General features: G+C 49.6%; 1 protein-coding gene across 5 annotated transcripts in view; it reads right to left on the reverse strand.

Annotated features, from left to right (window-relative positions):
• LOC101608607 (myosin VIIA and Rab interacting protein) overlaps positions 1-15,825 on the reverse strand; it is a 261,259-nt gene that overhangs the window by 17,565 nt on the left and 227,869 nt on the right. For 4 of the 5 annotated variants that reach the window (XM_045136695.1, XM_045136694.1, XM_045136696.1 and 1 more), the window contains one exon: positions 653-847. The exons of the other annotated variant lie outside the window; for it this stretch is intronic. In XM_045136695.1, the coding sequence (XP_044992630.1) occupies positions 653-847 (195 nt within the window). The remainder of the gene's footprint in view (positions 1-652; positions 848-15,825) is intronic. 5 annotated transcript variants of the gene reach the window in all.

The raw sequence follows: 15,825 nt of genomic DNA on the forward strand, positions 1-15,825 counted from the left end.
ATACGGGGCCATCCTCCATCTCATCCCCTCTTCCCAGCTGATGTCGGAAGCAGCCTGGCCTGTCTTCAACCAGGAATCCTGTTAGGCAGGAATCCTTACCCCTGAAGCTTCCTTCTTGGGACTTGCCGTCTGCTCCTGGTCATTGATCCTCAGCTGCCCAGGATGTGTGAGGGGCGGAGCCGCAGCTCTTCTCCACCGAAACCCCATGGTCATGGTCCCTGTACTTAGTACAGTCTTCCTGCGGCTCTAACCCTCACCACGAAGCACTTTTCTTTAACACCCTCCATATCCCCCAGACCTCAGCAGACATTTCTATCCAACCACTCACGTCCCGTCCCCCGAGACTGCAGGGCCAGTCCCTCTGCCTCCCCCAGGCCAGAACAACTCAGATACAACTTCCATCTCTGAGCTCCCTGGAGCACTGGGTGGAAGCTACTGTGTCTAAGACCCGATCAGTAGGTGGCTTCTCCTCCCCACTACCAGCCTCCCCGAGAGGTACTTGATCAAATCATCTCATCCTTGCTTCTGGGGAGCCCTGTAACACACGTGCCATGGTGGTAGCGGGGTCCATGTCCTTGACCCGTTTGAGAAGACCTGTCAGCTGCTCCGCACACATTCACGCTAGCCCAGGCCCGTCCACACACCCGCTTACGTTTTCCTCCAGGGAGGTCAGCTGCTCATCCAGTCTCACTTGGTCTGTCCCCAGAGGGAACGTCCCCTTTTCTCCATCAGACGGGGCTGGTGGGAACTCCCAGGGCCCTGTAGACTCTGCTATCAACTCCTCGGTGGCATTGATGACTTTCAGGACTTCTGTGGAGATGTTGCAGAGAGAAACAGCAGAATACTTCTGTTTGGTCCAATAACAGAAGGGGACAGAAGACAAGAACAGCACATTAACAAGGACACAAACCCTACGTTCTGTGGCACGCATCGTCGAGACTGGTTCTGTGGTAACACACACAGCAGGGTGCCGAGGGGACAGAGGGCCCGGGAGAAGCTCAGTGGGTGAAGTGCTGGCCATGCAAGCACAAGGACCCAGCACCCACGTTGAAGCTGGATGTGGTGGTGTGAGGCCGCACCCCGGTGCTGAGGAGCGGGGAGGGAAGAGGCGACAAGATCCCTGGGATCTTCTCAGCTAGTGCAGCTGAATCAGTGAGCTCTACGTTCACTATGAGACCCTGCTGGAGTCCAACAGATAAGGCAGAGAATGAAGAGGGTTCCAGATGTTGGCCCCTGGCTTCTGCATGCATGTGTGCACACACATGCGCTTGCACATATGTGTGCCACACACAAACACAAACATGCATATCACATGCAAAAAAAAAATAATAAATCTACGGCCATCAGAGAACCCAGAGGAGGTCTGACATGATTTGACCTAGCTTCACAGTGGATGATTCTGGGGTCACAGGAACAGAGGGAGGAAGGAGAGCTGATGTGTGTTTTGTCCACTGCTAACAGATTAATGTCCATCACTTTATCTGCTGGGGGACGTTTTCCTCCTCAGCATAACTCAGACACGACCTCTCCACACTACAGCCATGCTGCACTCCAGAGGGAGGCTCTGTGGGTAAGGAATCAGGAGACCGGGTCAAGTCCTCACTTTCTTTAGCTAGGGGAACCATAACCAGGTTACTTTTTATTTCTAGAACTCTCTCTTGTCATCCATGCAATGGGGGTACTGCTTGGTTTGCCTGCTGTCTCTTGGTAGACACTACATGCTAACTCACACCGCTATTACTTTTTTGTTCGTGGATGTGTGTGGGTGTGTAATGACGTGTGTGAGTGTGATGTCGTGCAGAGCAGTGCAGTACGGTGTCACCTAGGAGGCTTGGGCAGAGCGTCAGGTGTCTGCTCCGCCATTTGCCTGCCTGGTGTTTACTGGTTCCAGAGCTCGTTTGGGCTCTGGTGATTCTCAAACCTCTGCTCCTCCGTGGGACTGGGGTCACAGGTATTTGTGGCCATGTCCGGCTGATCACGTGGCATCTGAAGATTTGAACTCGGGCGCTTCTCAGGCCGTCATGCTTGCACAGGAAGCACACTTAGCTGCGAAGCCACCTCTCCAGACCTTACACATCTATTCTTGAGCCCACCCACCCTCCCTCGTCTTCCTTACCAGAGATAAACATGAATGCATCCCACTTCCCAGCCTCTCTTGCAGCTAGGCAGACTCATGGGACATAATTCTGGCAACTATCCTGAAGGGGAAACCTATTACTTCCTGTTTTAATATATATATGTACATATATTTAAATTTTATTTATCTGAGAGAAAAGGGAAGGGGGGGATGGGTGTGTCAGGGCCTCCAGCCACTGAAAACAAACTCCAGACATGTGTTACCTTGTGCATCTGGCTAACATGCATACGGGGGAATGAAACCTGGGTTCTTAGGCTTTGTAGGTAAATGCCATAATTGCTAAGCCATCTCTCCAGCCCACTATTGTTTTCTCTGTTTTAAAAAATATTAACTTTGCCAGTTGGGTGTGGTGGCACACACATTTAATCCCAGTATTTGGGAGGCAGAGGTAGGAGGATCACCATGAGGTCAAGGCCACCTTGAGACTACTAGTGAATTCCAGGTCAGCCTGGGCTAGAGTGAGACTCTACCTCAAAAAAGAAAAACAAAAAAAAAAAACCCCAAAAACAAAAACAAACAAACAAAAAAATAACTTACTATTTATTTGCAAGGAGAGAGAGAGGGGCGCACATGCACATAAGTAGGGCCCTCCAGGGCCTCCAGCCCCTACAGACAAACTCCAGACGCCTGGGCTACTATGTCCATCTGGCTTCACATGGGCATTTTGGAATTGAATCCAGGCCATCAGGTTTTTACTGCTGAGCCGTCTCTCAGCCCCCACCCCCAACTGTTTTCTAGAAAAGCTTTTATTTTATAATCAGAGGAAGAGGTACACCTGACTCCTCACCCCACACCCCACGCCTTGCCCTGGACGTAGACATGTAGTCTGTGACCTGACAAGAGAGGGCGAATGTGCCCAGCGTGGTGAGGCGCAGCAGCAGGCTGGAGAGCTGCGGGGCTAACGACGGATCTGCTCCACCACCGCCAGGCTCTCCTGCCTCTGGGCATCTCCGCGCATGAGAAAAGCATCAATCTGCAGGCGGCAGTGTAGACCGGGGGGCTTTTGTTGCCATATCCCCATGGACACAGGGTCAACTCCTTAGCTTTGTGGTCATGGTTCAATCAATCCAGATCTGGGCCAATGTCATACATGGAGCAGAGGCACTTCAAGCAAGAAAGTGCCTGCATCTTTGAGTTCATCTGACTACACGGGATAACCTGAGCTCAGTTCCACGGCTGCTGGCCTCCAGCTACAAACAACTCCACCTAGTTCATCACAGGACTTGCCATTTGGGAGTCAGACACTACCCACAGGCATGCTTTGTTTTAAGAAAACCTGGAGGGCTGGGAGATGGTTCAACAGCTAAAGACGCTTGCTTGCAAAGCCTGATGGCCCGGGTTCAATTCCCCAGCACCCATGTAAAGCCAGATGCAAAAAGTAGCACACACACCTGGCATTCGTTTGTAGTGGCAAGAGACCCTGGTGTACACATGTACACACACACACACATGCACACACACATATATATGCATCTGGAATAATAATGCATTCGATGGGCTATGCCTTTCTATGTCACCTGTCTGATTTATATTTTCTGTCCAAAATAAAGCTTAACATGTTTTTGCAAAAGGTGCTCTTCCAAGTGGATTTCACTTGTGTCTTTGTCTCACTGGAGGAGGCCTCAGGCAGCCCGCTTCCCCTGGAGAAGGTGAAGGGCGCAGTGAAGAGTTGGTGGCTGAGTCCATGGTCTAGATGCTGTGTCTGGGCTGCCACATGCTCGACAGCCCCGGGGCGGGCACATGGACCCAGAGGCTCAGCTCTAGCCTGTCTGTCCTCAGCAGCTGCTTGTCCCCAACAGCTGTCCTCCTTTTGGTTCAAGGGGTGTTGTCACAGTCCAAACCAAGCTGGGGGTGGGAGTACCCGGAAATAAGGTGGAAGAAAGGCGATGTGAACCCCACCTCCGAGGACACAGCCAGGGCAGAACCTCAGAGAGGGTGTCCCACCAGCCCCGACCCTGGGACTTGACTTGGCATATTTTTGGAGCTGACTTGGGCTTAAAACACATTTGGTATAAGTCAGCTGCAGCTGTTCGCTCTAAAGGGTACATTTTGTTACCCTTCCCTTAGTAAAGAAAACATGCATTTCATAGTTGCCCCTTATTTAGCAGACAAGGAACCTTTGCGTATCTTTTGAAAAGAAAGACATATGGCTAAAAGGTTCATGGGTGGGAGTAGGGGAGTGAGACTGTAACATGCTAGAAGGGAAAGTGGAAATTTACATACAATTTTAAATAGTTCAAGGTTACTACAAAACTGGGGCTTCAAACAGTTTATTCCTGTGTGTATGTAAGAGAGGCAGAGAGTGAGAGCAAGAGCAAGCGAGCGAGCGAGCAAGAGAGAGAGAGAGAGAGAATGAGCCAGGGGCTATTGCTGCTATAACCAAATGCCCATCTCGCCTTTTCTGTGGGTGGCTAGGGAATTGAACCCAGATCAGCGGGTTTTGTAAGCAAGTGCACTCAACCACCAAGCCATCAGCGCCACGACCACAATTTGAATTGGAAGGACTCTAGACATTTAAACAGGGTGATTGTCACTCTGACCCTGTGGAATCTGTGGTGTTAAAATGATAGGTGAGACATCAGTACTGACGGGCAGCACAGCCCATTCTGTCTACATAGCCTAGGTTCTCCACCAGAGCGAGTAAAGGCTGGCAGCCCCACAGTGCCCAGAGACATGCTGTTTTGTCTGGTGCTTTGGCAAGAGCGCTTCTGTGAGGCACTCACCTGACAGCTGCCTGCCGCCCTCGCCCTCTGTTCTGAGTGTTTACTGAGTACCTGTGGTGTGCAGGTTCTGCTCCAAGTTCAGGGATGAGGGATGAGTAAATGTTTAAGTGCAGGGATGGGGCAGTCAGCAGAACGGAGAATTCCCTGCCCTCACGGCTGGCCTTTGATGCTCCCCTCCCACTGACCACGCTTACATAGTGCCCATGCCCGAGGGCGTTTTCAGTTGCCACTGAGTCAGAGTGCGGCGTCGCCCTGTGTGAGGAGACCCAGCTTTCCCACCAGGAATGTGGGTTCTCTCGTCTCCACCACCCCTCTAGGTGTGCTGGCGTTGCAGACATTTGATACTGCGTCTGGCTTTACGTGGGTGCTGGGATCTGAGCTTGGGTCCTCATGCCTGTGTGGTAAGCATTTTGCCCACTGAGTCATCTCCCCAACCCCCAGATAATATTTTAAAAAGAAGAAAGTCAAGCCAGACATAATGGAGCACTCCTTTATCTCAAGCACTCGGGAGGCTGAGGTAAGAGGATTATGGTGAGCTCCAGGCCAGCCTGGGGCTATAGACTGAGTTCCAGGTCACCAAACAAAGAGACCCTGCCTTGAAAAATAAAAATAAAAATAAATACTTCAGTATGATATATCATTGCCTACCAATGTAGTTTCATAAAGAAGGGATCATTGGAGCTGGAGAGATGGCTTAGCAATTAAGGCACTTGCCGGCAAAGCCAAAGGACCCTGGTTCAGTTCCTCAGTATCTACGTAAAGCCAGAGGCACAAGATGGCACATGTGTCTGGAGTTTATTTACAATGGCTAGAGGCCCTGGTGCGCCCATTCTCTTTATCTGTCTCTTTCTCAAATAAAATAAGATATTAAAAAAGAAGGAATAGCTGTATACAAAAGGGGGTACACAGAACAGAATCCGGGTCATCTAAGGAGTGACAGTACGCAAATAAACACGGGCTCTCTGGAACATCCTCCAGCCACGCACATCTTCATTCCCTCTTTCTGTAAAACAACATGTCATTGCCTCACTGGGCTCAGAGGAAATCGGGCTCTAAACATCAAGCATCCATTTTCCAAGAAGCCTTCGGGGAGAGTACGGGGCGGGCCTGGGCCTGCCGGCACGTGGCGAGGCAGCCACGCCCCGTCCCTGTCCTAGGGAGCAGAGAGGGGAGGAGAACTTCAGGCCCTGCCATGCGCTCGGGGACAAAGTCTGGAGGCAGGAGGAAGATGTTGAGTTAATGGATCCGCAGCCCAGGGGAAGCGGTGGGAGACAGCGTGGGGAAGGGAGGCAGGAACAAGTCTTCCCAGCCTGAACGCTCACCCCAGGGTTTGGTGTGTACGGCTGGCACAGAGTCGCCCTGCGGGTTCCCACCGCTGTGCCCATCAGCAGCTGGGGTGAACACCGCATGGCCATGCCTCCCTCATTCTGCCCTCCTCACCATCACTACGCCCAGGGAATGGTGCCCGGTGGAGAACCCAGGCTTCTGCGGATGATGTGGCTTAAAGGCGCTGCACTTTGCACCTAGTTCTGACTGATTTTTAAGCCCAGGCTCGTGACAAGCCTGTGTGAGAGCCTCATGCTTCACAAAGGTAGCGGTGACAGCTAGAGGGGAGGCGGTGGGGGACCGGAGAGAAGGCCTCATGCTGGTGCAGCAAGTGCTCTTCCCCACTGAGCCAGCGCCCCGGCCCTTTAAATCCTCTTGTGAGACAGGGTGACCTTCAACTTGATGGGACTCTGAGCTGCCAATCCTCCTGCCTCCACCTCTGAGAGTATCGGCGCACCTCCACAGCCACCGTCTGCACTGCCGAGGATTGAACCCAGGGCTTCGTGCGCAGTATAGAGGCACTCTACCAACTGAGCTACAGCCCTAAGAACTAAATTTGTTATTTTTTATATCTGTTATGTGTGTGTGTGTGTGTGTGTGTGTCTGTGTGAATGTATATATATGTGTAAAGTAGATAATCCCGAGTTGCTTTTAGTAAAATTGAGTGATTGGTGCAAAAAGGTTGGGGATCTTGTGGGCTTCCTTTTAGCCCTGTGGTAACTGAATATGCTTGAGGGGGCTCCCCGGGAGCCGTGGTCAATGCAGGTGACAGAACCCCAGTTTGAGGCAGGCTTGACCACAAGGGAGCGCACGGGGAATTACGGGTGCAGATGCAAAATCACCTTTCTGTGGTTCACGCAGCGGAACAAACACGGGGCCACGCTCTCCCCGTGCCGAGCGCTGCTGCCACACTCCTTTGGGACACTTGGGGGACAAAGGCAGGAGGCCAGCTTACAGTTACCATGGGTCCACCCATGTGAGTGCGACTCCTGACTTATCCCTCATATTTTCACCCCAGTTTCAGAGACAAAGACATCGGAAATGAGACACAGGGACTGGCTCCAAGCGCAGAGACCTTAACCTCCAAAGCCCACGCTCCTGTGTAGCTCCCTGGACCCAGTGGTTTGCAGAAATGATGAAAAAATAATAATAATAATAGAATCCAAGAGGCATTTACATCAGTGAGCAACAGGTCTGAGAGAGGAGGGTCTGAGGACAGACAGCCCTGTGGTCATTCTATAGCCTGTGCCAGTGGTCTCCCCCAGGACAAATCCACTGCGAGGGCCCGGAGAAGACGAAGCCACGAAGGAGCTGAGGGCCGTGCAGGGCTGCCTGCCTGCTCCGCCTCGCAGAGCCTGCCCGGCCCGCCCGGCGAGGGAAGCGCGGCGGAGAGCCCGCCCAGCGCGGGACAGATGCCCACTCGGCCCTATGAGAGGCCACCTTCGAATGAGCACGGTAAAGTGAGGAAACAGGTCCAAATGCCTGGCTTTCAGGGATCTGTCTCCTTTTTCCTGAAGGTAAGAGAAGAAACTCCTTTTGTCCGCCCTGAAAGAGCTGACAGAAATCTGCGTGAAAAACTCAGTGCAAAGACGTCCTGGTTGTCGTGACCAGCGGGGCCGCGGCGAGGCCTCCCAGACCCGTGGGAATGTCCTCCCCGCGAGACACGCGCCCAGCAGCTCCTCCGCGGCAGGCGGCGGGCAGATGGTGGAAGGAGACTGGAGCATGAGCTTAACCCATCACCGTACCTAACAACCCAACACAGCAACGGCAACGGGGAGGAGAGGAAAACCATCCTCCAGTCGCTCCGAGCTCCAAGGCTGAGGCCGTTTGTGAAAGATGTGTGTGTGTGTGTGTGTGTGTGTGTGTGTGTGTGTGAGTGTGCATGTGTTTCTACATGTGTGTGTGAGAGAGAAAGAGCAAGAGAGAGAACTGCTGCTCCAGCCTCTGCAATCAAACTCCAGACACACGCGCCACCTCACACGCATGCGCTTGCGTCACCTTGTGTGGCTGTCTTACGTGGTGTCTAAAGAGTGGAACTTGGGTCCTTAGCCTTCACAGGCAAGTGCCTTAACTGCTGAGCATCTCTCCAGGCCCCCTCTTCTGAGACAGGGTCTCTCATTGGTTGGGAGTTCACCAACTTGGCTAGACTAGCTGGGTGTATAGTGTGTCCCAAGAATCTATCTCTGCCTTCCCAGAGCTGGGATTATAGCTATGTGCCTCCATGCCTAGGTTTTTAACGCGGGATCTTGGGATTCAAATTCAGGCCCTCACGTCTATAAGGCAAGAACTTTGCTAACTAAGTTATGTGCCCAGCCTTGGATTTTCCTTTTAATTGGGTGACTGAATATAAACATGTAAAAATGTTGTTTCATGTCAGAATTAAACTCAAAGGTCTGTATACTTTCCTGAAGTCACTTTCTGTTGTTGTAGTTTTATTTATTTATCTGCCAACAGAAAGAACGAGGGAGGAGAATGGGAGAAGAGAGAATGGCAATATCTCTGGCCACTGCAAACAAAGTCCAGACACATGTGCCACTTTGTGCATCTGATTTTATGTGGATACTAGGGAATTGAACCCAGGCCATCAGGCTTTGCAAGCAAGTGCTTTTAACCACTGAGCCATCTTCCCAGCCTGCAGAGGTCACTTTCTTGCTCTCCCTAGGTTGTGTCTATTACTTTTTTTTTTTTAATCTTTATTTGCAAGCAGAGAGAGAGAGATAGAGAGAAGAGAGTCAGAGAGATTGGATGCGCCAGGACCTTCAGCTGTTGCAAACAAACCCCAGATGTATGCACCACTTTGGGCATCTGACTTATGTGGGTACTGGAGAACTGAACCTGGGTCATTAGGCTTTGCAGGAACATGCCTTAACTGCTGAACCACCTCTCCACACCTCCACCTCCACTATTGCTTGATGTAGGTCACCACATGAGGACACTACATCATGGCCTGGTAAGAAGGGGTCATGCTGGGGTGATTCCGCCTGACCTTGCTTGCCCTGGCAGGGCTTTCTTGGCCCCGGGGGTGATCCTGACCTTGATGTGTTTGGCTTGTATTCTGGCTGCACTCACTCAGTGGTGGCAGACAATGATTAGAATCATTTCTGCTCACGGTAGCCAGGGCACAAGCAGGGCATGCACTCAGCTCTGAAGAGACCCTGGGAGACACAGAATCACTCTTCATTGTCCAATGGGAAGGGAGATGGCAATTGACAGGCCCAGGGACATGTATCTTTCCCTTTAAACTTTTCCAGGCATTTCCTCTCTCACCAGAACCAGTGCCGAGGTTCCCAGCATGGCTCTCCGGACCTGCCCACTGTGGCTCTGCCCTCCCCTCTCCTACCCTCTTCTTTGGCAATGATGCTGTAGACGTCTTTGAACTTGTCAAGGTTATTCCCCACCTCCCCAGACGTGTAATTTTATTTAACTGCGTTTATTCAGTTAAGGTGGTGCAGGACCGTCGAAGAGTACTAGTTACAACATGCATCGCTTCCAGGCGGGTCCAGAATCCCACTGGGGCCGAGGGAGTGCACGCTCAGATGCACTGGCAAGGAAGTACTACGGTTTGACCACGCAGCACTTTCTGCCTTGTCAAGGTCATTTCTATCCGAGGAGGCGCCTGCATTCCTCTGCCTGGACAGTCCCTTCCATGAAATCTTCACCTGACCGTTTCCTGTTTATCCATGGCTCAGCTGAAGACCCTTGGCCAGAGGTTCCTGGCTGTCCAGGACCCACCTCCCAGACTCCTTGCTCAGCTCGGTCTTCACACACATCACCACCGACATCTCCTCCACCTGTGTGGGTCTGAATGCATGCTAACCCCACAGCCTCAGGTGTTTGTGATTTAAGCCTCTTACTCAGTCCCCAGCTGCTGGCAATTTGGGAGGTGGAGCCTTGCTGGAGGAGCTGCTCACTTGGGATGCCACAGCCTGAGCCCCCTTCCCACTGCTAGAGCTGGCTCACTCTGGCTGCCACCTTCTGGCTGTTGTGACAAGACGTGATGCCCAGTCTTGCTCTGCCATGCTTTCCCTGCCAGAACGGAGCTTCCCCTTGAGACTACGAAGCCTTGTCTCCCATGGGCTGCCTCTGGTCAGGCGTTTGTCTCAGCAGTGAGAAGGTAACGGTTACGGCAGTGTACCAGCAGTCTCCTCCCACAGAGAGAGTGCTCCCGGAGCGGAGGGCTGTCCTCTCTTAGCCATCCTGCACTGCGGCTGGACGACTGCTCGTGGAACAGTGAGAGGGCCTTAAACCCCAGCGCTGGTGCCACTGCTCCTCCCGAGAGAAGCAGGGCACCCCCAGTTTGTCATCTTCTCTACCCCTTGCTGGGTCTGCAAAACAGGGGCTCTGTTCATTCTTCCTCCGAGTAAAAAATTCGCGTACCCCTCACCTTGCCCTCTGTGTCTTCTAATGAAATTTAATGTATCTTGGGCCTTTAAACTATTTCCTAACATCTTGTATCAATATCCCACAATGTGTAACCTAAGTTTGGGAAAAGTCATCCTTATGCAGTCTTTCCTTCCAGCAAAGTGCTCTATTTCTTTTTTTTGTAGTCACCATCCTTACTTAGGATTTAGGCTTTATTTATTTACTTAGTTATGAGAGACAGAGAAAGAGAGAGAGAGAGAGAGAGAGAGAGAGAGAGAATTGTTGCACCAGGACCTCAGCCACCGCAATTGAACACCAGACGCTTGTGCCACCTAGTAGGCATGTTCAACCGTGTGCTTGCCTCACCTTTATGTGTCTGGATAACGTGGAATCTGGAGAGTCCTTAGGCTTTGTAGGCAAGTACCTTAATTGCTAAGCCATCTCTCCAGCCCACTTGCTAAGTTTTAATTTCATACTTTTCTGCTCTTATCCTGGATGGAATTACCTTCCATTTTCTCCTTCCAGCCCCCTCCACTGCTTTAATATTCACATGTGGGTTTATGGAGAGAGTTTGTACCAGCCATCAAATTCATCAGAAATCTGTAGCCCACAGCAGAATCTCTGCCACCAGTGCCAACTTTTCTAATTAATACTAGTATTGTTTTTTGAGACAAGGTCTCATGTATCCAAGGCTGACCTAGAAACTCACCATGTAGCTGATGATGTCATTGAACTTCTTTTTTTAAATTTTTGTTATTTTTTAAAAAAATTAAAATTTATTTGAGAGAGAGAGAGAGAGAGAGAGAGAATGGGCATACCAGGGCTACCAGCCATTGCAAATGATCTCCAGATACATGTGCCACCTTGTGCATCTGGCTTACATGGGTCCTGGGGAGTAAAACCTGGGCCCTTAGGCTTTGCAGGCAAGCATCTTAACTGCTAAGCCATCTCTCCAGCCCTCATTGAGCTTCTGACACTCTTATCTTCACCTCATGATTGCTGGGATTGCAGTTGTGCACAACCACACCCAGCTGGGAATTGAACCCATGACCTTGTGTATGCTAGGCAAGCACTCTAACAACTGAGCTGCAGCCTTGTGGTGCTATTTTATCAGAAATGGTTGCTCAAGCTGTCATTTTGGAATTCATCCTTCACTCACTATTTATAAATTTCCTACTACTTGTCAGACATCAAACTAAGTTTAACAAATTCATGCTTTCTCCCTCTAACTTGTAAATATAATATAAAACATGAGCATCTTCCCTAAATATGATTCTGTTTCTAGACTAAATTCCACTTGGCCATTATACATTACAATTTTTCTAGCCTATGAAGAAATTTTGAAATTTATTCACCATTGAGTTCATAGGTGAATTTTTGGAGGTATGTTTTTCTTTTGTGTGTGTGTGTGTGTGTGTGTGTGTGTGTGTCAGATTCAAATGAAGATTTTACATGAATAAAATAAACTGGGACGCTATCCATTTTTAAAAAGATAATTCCAATAGCACGGAGTAATTAGCACCAAGAATGTTTCATGGGCTTTATTGTAAAGACACTTGGGACTAATTTCTTGCTTTTCTTTTTAAGAAGATCTACTTTTAAAAATATTTTTGTTGTTTAATTTTATTATTTCAGAGTGATAGACATAGAGAGAAAGAGGCAGATAGAGAGAGAGAATGGGCACACCAGGGCCTCCTGCCACTGCAAACGGACTCCAGACGTGTGCGCCCCTTTGTGGATCTGGCTAACGTGGGACCTGGGGAACCGAGCCTCGAACCGGGGTCCTTAGGCTTCACAGGCAAGCGCTTAACCGCTAAGCCATCTCTCCAGCCCAAGAAGATCTATTTTTAATTAATTATTTATTTGCGAGAGAGAGGGAGAGAGAGAATGGGAGAGCACGTGTACACTTGGGCCTCCAGCCACTGTGAACGAACTCCACTTTGTACATCTGGCTTCATGTGGATACTGGGGAGCCAAAGCTCGGCTGTCACTCTTGGCAAGCAAGCGCCTTGAGCCACTAAGCCATCTCTCCAGCCCCCAACTTCTTGTTTTTATTCCCTGCCCCAGCACCTTTTCCCCAGACACAGACTCACCCTGCAGCCCAGGCTAGCCTGGGAGTCACTCTGTAACCCAGGCATGCCTCCGCCTCCCAAGAGTTGCAACTACAGGCATGAGCCCCCAGCCCTGGCTGGGACCAGTTTCTTTCTAAGGAATCTTTCTTCTCTTTTCTTTTTTTGAGGCAAGCCCAACAGACTGACCTTTTTTATGAAAGAGAGGAAGAGAGTGTGAGAGGGAGAGTGAGAGAGAGAGAGAGAGAGAGAGAGAGCGAGAGAGTGTGCACAAGAGAGAATTGGCATGCCAGGGTCTCCAGCCACTGTCCAGACACATGTGCCACCTTGTGCATGCATCATCTTGTATGTCTGACTTATGTGGGATCTGGGGAGTCCAACATGGTCCTTAGGCTTTGCAAGCAAGTGCCTTAACTGCCAAGCCACATCTCCAGCCCTCTTTCCTTTTCCTTCTTTTTCTTTGTGCGTGTGTGTGTGGTATGTGTGGTGTGGTGTGTGTGTGTGTAGTATTGCAGTGTGATGTGCATGTATGTGTGTAGTATTGCGGTGTGGTGTGCGTGTGTGTGTGTAGTATTGTGGCGTGGTGTGCATGTGTGTGTGTAGTATTGCGGTGTGCTGTGCGTGTGTGTGTGTAGTATTGCGGTGTGGTGTGCGTGTGTGTGTGTGTAGTATTGCAGTATGGTGTGCGTGTGTGTGTGGTATGTGTGGTGTGTGTGTGTGTGTGTGTGTGTGTGTGTGTGTAGTATTGTGGTGTGGTGTGTGTGTGTGTGGTATGTGTGGTGTGGCGTGTGTGTGTGTGTAGTATTGCAGTGTGGTGTGTGTGTGTGTAGTATTGCAGTGTGGTGTGCATGTGTGTGTGTAGTATTGCAGTGTGGTGTGTGTGTGTGTAGTATTGCAGTGTGGTGTGTGTGTGTGTGTAGTATTGCAGTGTGGTGTGCGTGTGTGTGTGTAGTATTGCAGTGTGGTGTGTGTGTGTGTGTGTGTGTGTGTGTGTGTAGTATTGCAGTGTGGTGTGTGTGTGTGTAGTATTGCAGTGTGGTGTGCGTGTGTGTGTGTAGTATTGCGGTGTGGTGTGCGTGTGTGTGTGGTATGTGTGGTGTGTGTGTGTGTAGTATTGTGGTGTGGTGTGCGTGTGTGTGTGGTATGTGTGGTGTGTGTGTGTGTGTGTAGTATTGTGGTGTGGTGTGCGTGTGTGTGTAGTATTGCAGTGTGGTGTGCGTGTGTGTGTGGTATTGTGGTGTGGTGTGTGTGTGTGTAGTATTGCGGTGTGTGTGTGTGTGTGTGTGTGTGTGTGTGTAGTATTGCGGTGTGTGTGGTATGTGTGGTGTTGTGTGTGTGTGTGTGTGTGTGTAGTATTGCAGTGTGGTGTGGTGTGTGTGTGGGGAGTGCAAGTGCCCAGTGTGCAGGGTTCAGGGCTGCAGGAGCAAGCCTGGTGTCATCCTCTGTTGCTCATGTGCTTGTCCCTTGAGACAAGAGTCTCTCGCTGATCCCAGAACTGGATTTTCAGTCAGGCTGGCTGGACAGCAAACCTCAGTGATTCTCTAGTCTTTAGTCCCCAGAGGACTGGGGTCACAGGCATGCAGGTCACCCCCAGCTTCTTATGTACGTGCTGGAGAATGGAGCTCAGGGCAAGTCAGACCTTCTTAGGCCCTTATGTTTGTATTAAGTGCTCTTACCACTCACTGAGCCAGCTCCCAACCCCTCCAGGGAAGAATTCTTTTAGCACTTTGCTAGTTCCCTCCATGGCTCTCAGGTTTTGTCATGCCTGCATGACCACTGAGAAGCTGTCAGTATTTTCTAAATAATTAGAAATGACAAAGCAAGCTGGGTGTGGTGGCACACTCCTTTAATTCCAGCACTCGAGAGGCAGAAGTAGGAAGATCGCAGAGTTCGAGGCCACCCAGAGACTACATAGTGAATTCCAGGTCAGCCTGGGCTACAGTGAGACCCTACCTTGAACAACAACTACAACAGAGAGAGAGGGGGGAATGACAAATCATCAGCCTATATTTGGGCTGGGGAGATGGCTCAGTGGTTACCAAACCTTGCTGGCCTGGGTTTGATTTGCCCAGTACCCATGTAACATGCATGCACACTGTGGCACATGCATCTGGGGTTGGTTTGCAGTGGCAAGAGGTTCTGGTACAATTATTTCCTCTCTCTCTCTTTTTCTGGCTCTTTACCTCTGCAAATACATGAACAAAAATATTAACAAAACAAGTCACTAACCTAGATATATATTTTTTAAAGATTTTTATTTATTTATTAGAGACAGAGAGAAGGAGAGAGAGAGTGAGAATGGGCAGGCTAGGGCCTCTGGCCACTGCAAATGAACTCCAGAAGCATATGCCACCATGTGCCTCTGGCTTACGTGGGACCTGGAAAATCAAAATGGGGTCCTTAGGCTTTGCAGGCATGTACCTTAACCGCTAAGCCATCTCTCCAGTCACATTAAACTAAATTTTAAAACAAAGCTGAAAGCCACACATTTTATTATTTGTATGCATCTATTCATCAGATTTAGCTTAAAAAATACACACTTTTATCCAATATTTAAAATTTATCTCATCATACATTTCTTTGATAGTGAAATATTATAATTGTCATGATGTTTTTGATATTTAAAACAAATTTCCAGCCTGAAGAAAAATAAATCGAGGATTTTTCTACAGTGTGTGGATGTGGGCACCCCTCATGTGGCAGAACCATTTTTCTGTTCCATGCGGAGGTTTCTTTGTTAATGGATTTCCTGTTGAATGTTTCTAGGGGCCATTCTCCCCCAGGTGAGGTTATTCGGAACTCTTTTTCGAGGCAGGGTCTCATGCTAGCCCAGGCTGACCTGGAATTCACTATGTCTCAGGCTGGCCACAAACTCATAGGGCTCCTCCTACCTCAGCCTCCAGAGTGCTGTGATTAAAAGGCATGCACCACCACGCCCGGCTATTCTGTGCTTGATAGGATAGGATAGGATAGGATGGGATGGGATGGGATGGGATAGAATACTTTTGATTTAATTACTGATAGTAATCTGATTTTACAGTCTCAGAATAAAATATATGTGCTATGACTTATGTTTCTCTTAGTATTGTAAAGTTTCTTTTACTATTTTGCTTACTACTGATTTGCTTGTGGAAGATATTTATATATATGCTGAACTCACACACGTTTCTTTCATTCTGTTGGGCAAATGTTCTGAATCCACAACCTT

This window comes from Jaculus jaculus, chromosome 17 (genome assembly GCF_020740685.1).
Source record: "Jaculus jaculus isolate mJacJac1 chromosome 17, mJacJac1.mat.Y.cur, whole genome shotgun sequence".
Classification (NCBI taxonomy): Eukaryota; Metazoa; Chordata; class Mammalia; order Rodentia; family Dipodidae; genus Jaculus; species Jaculus jaculus.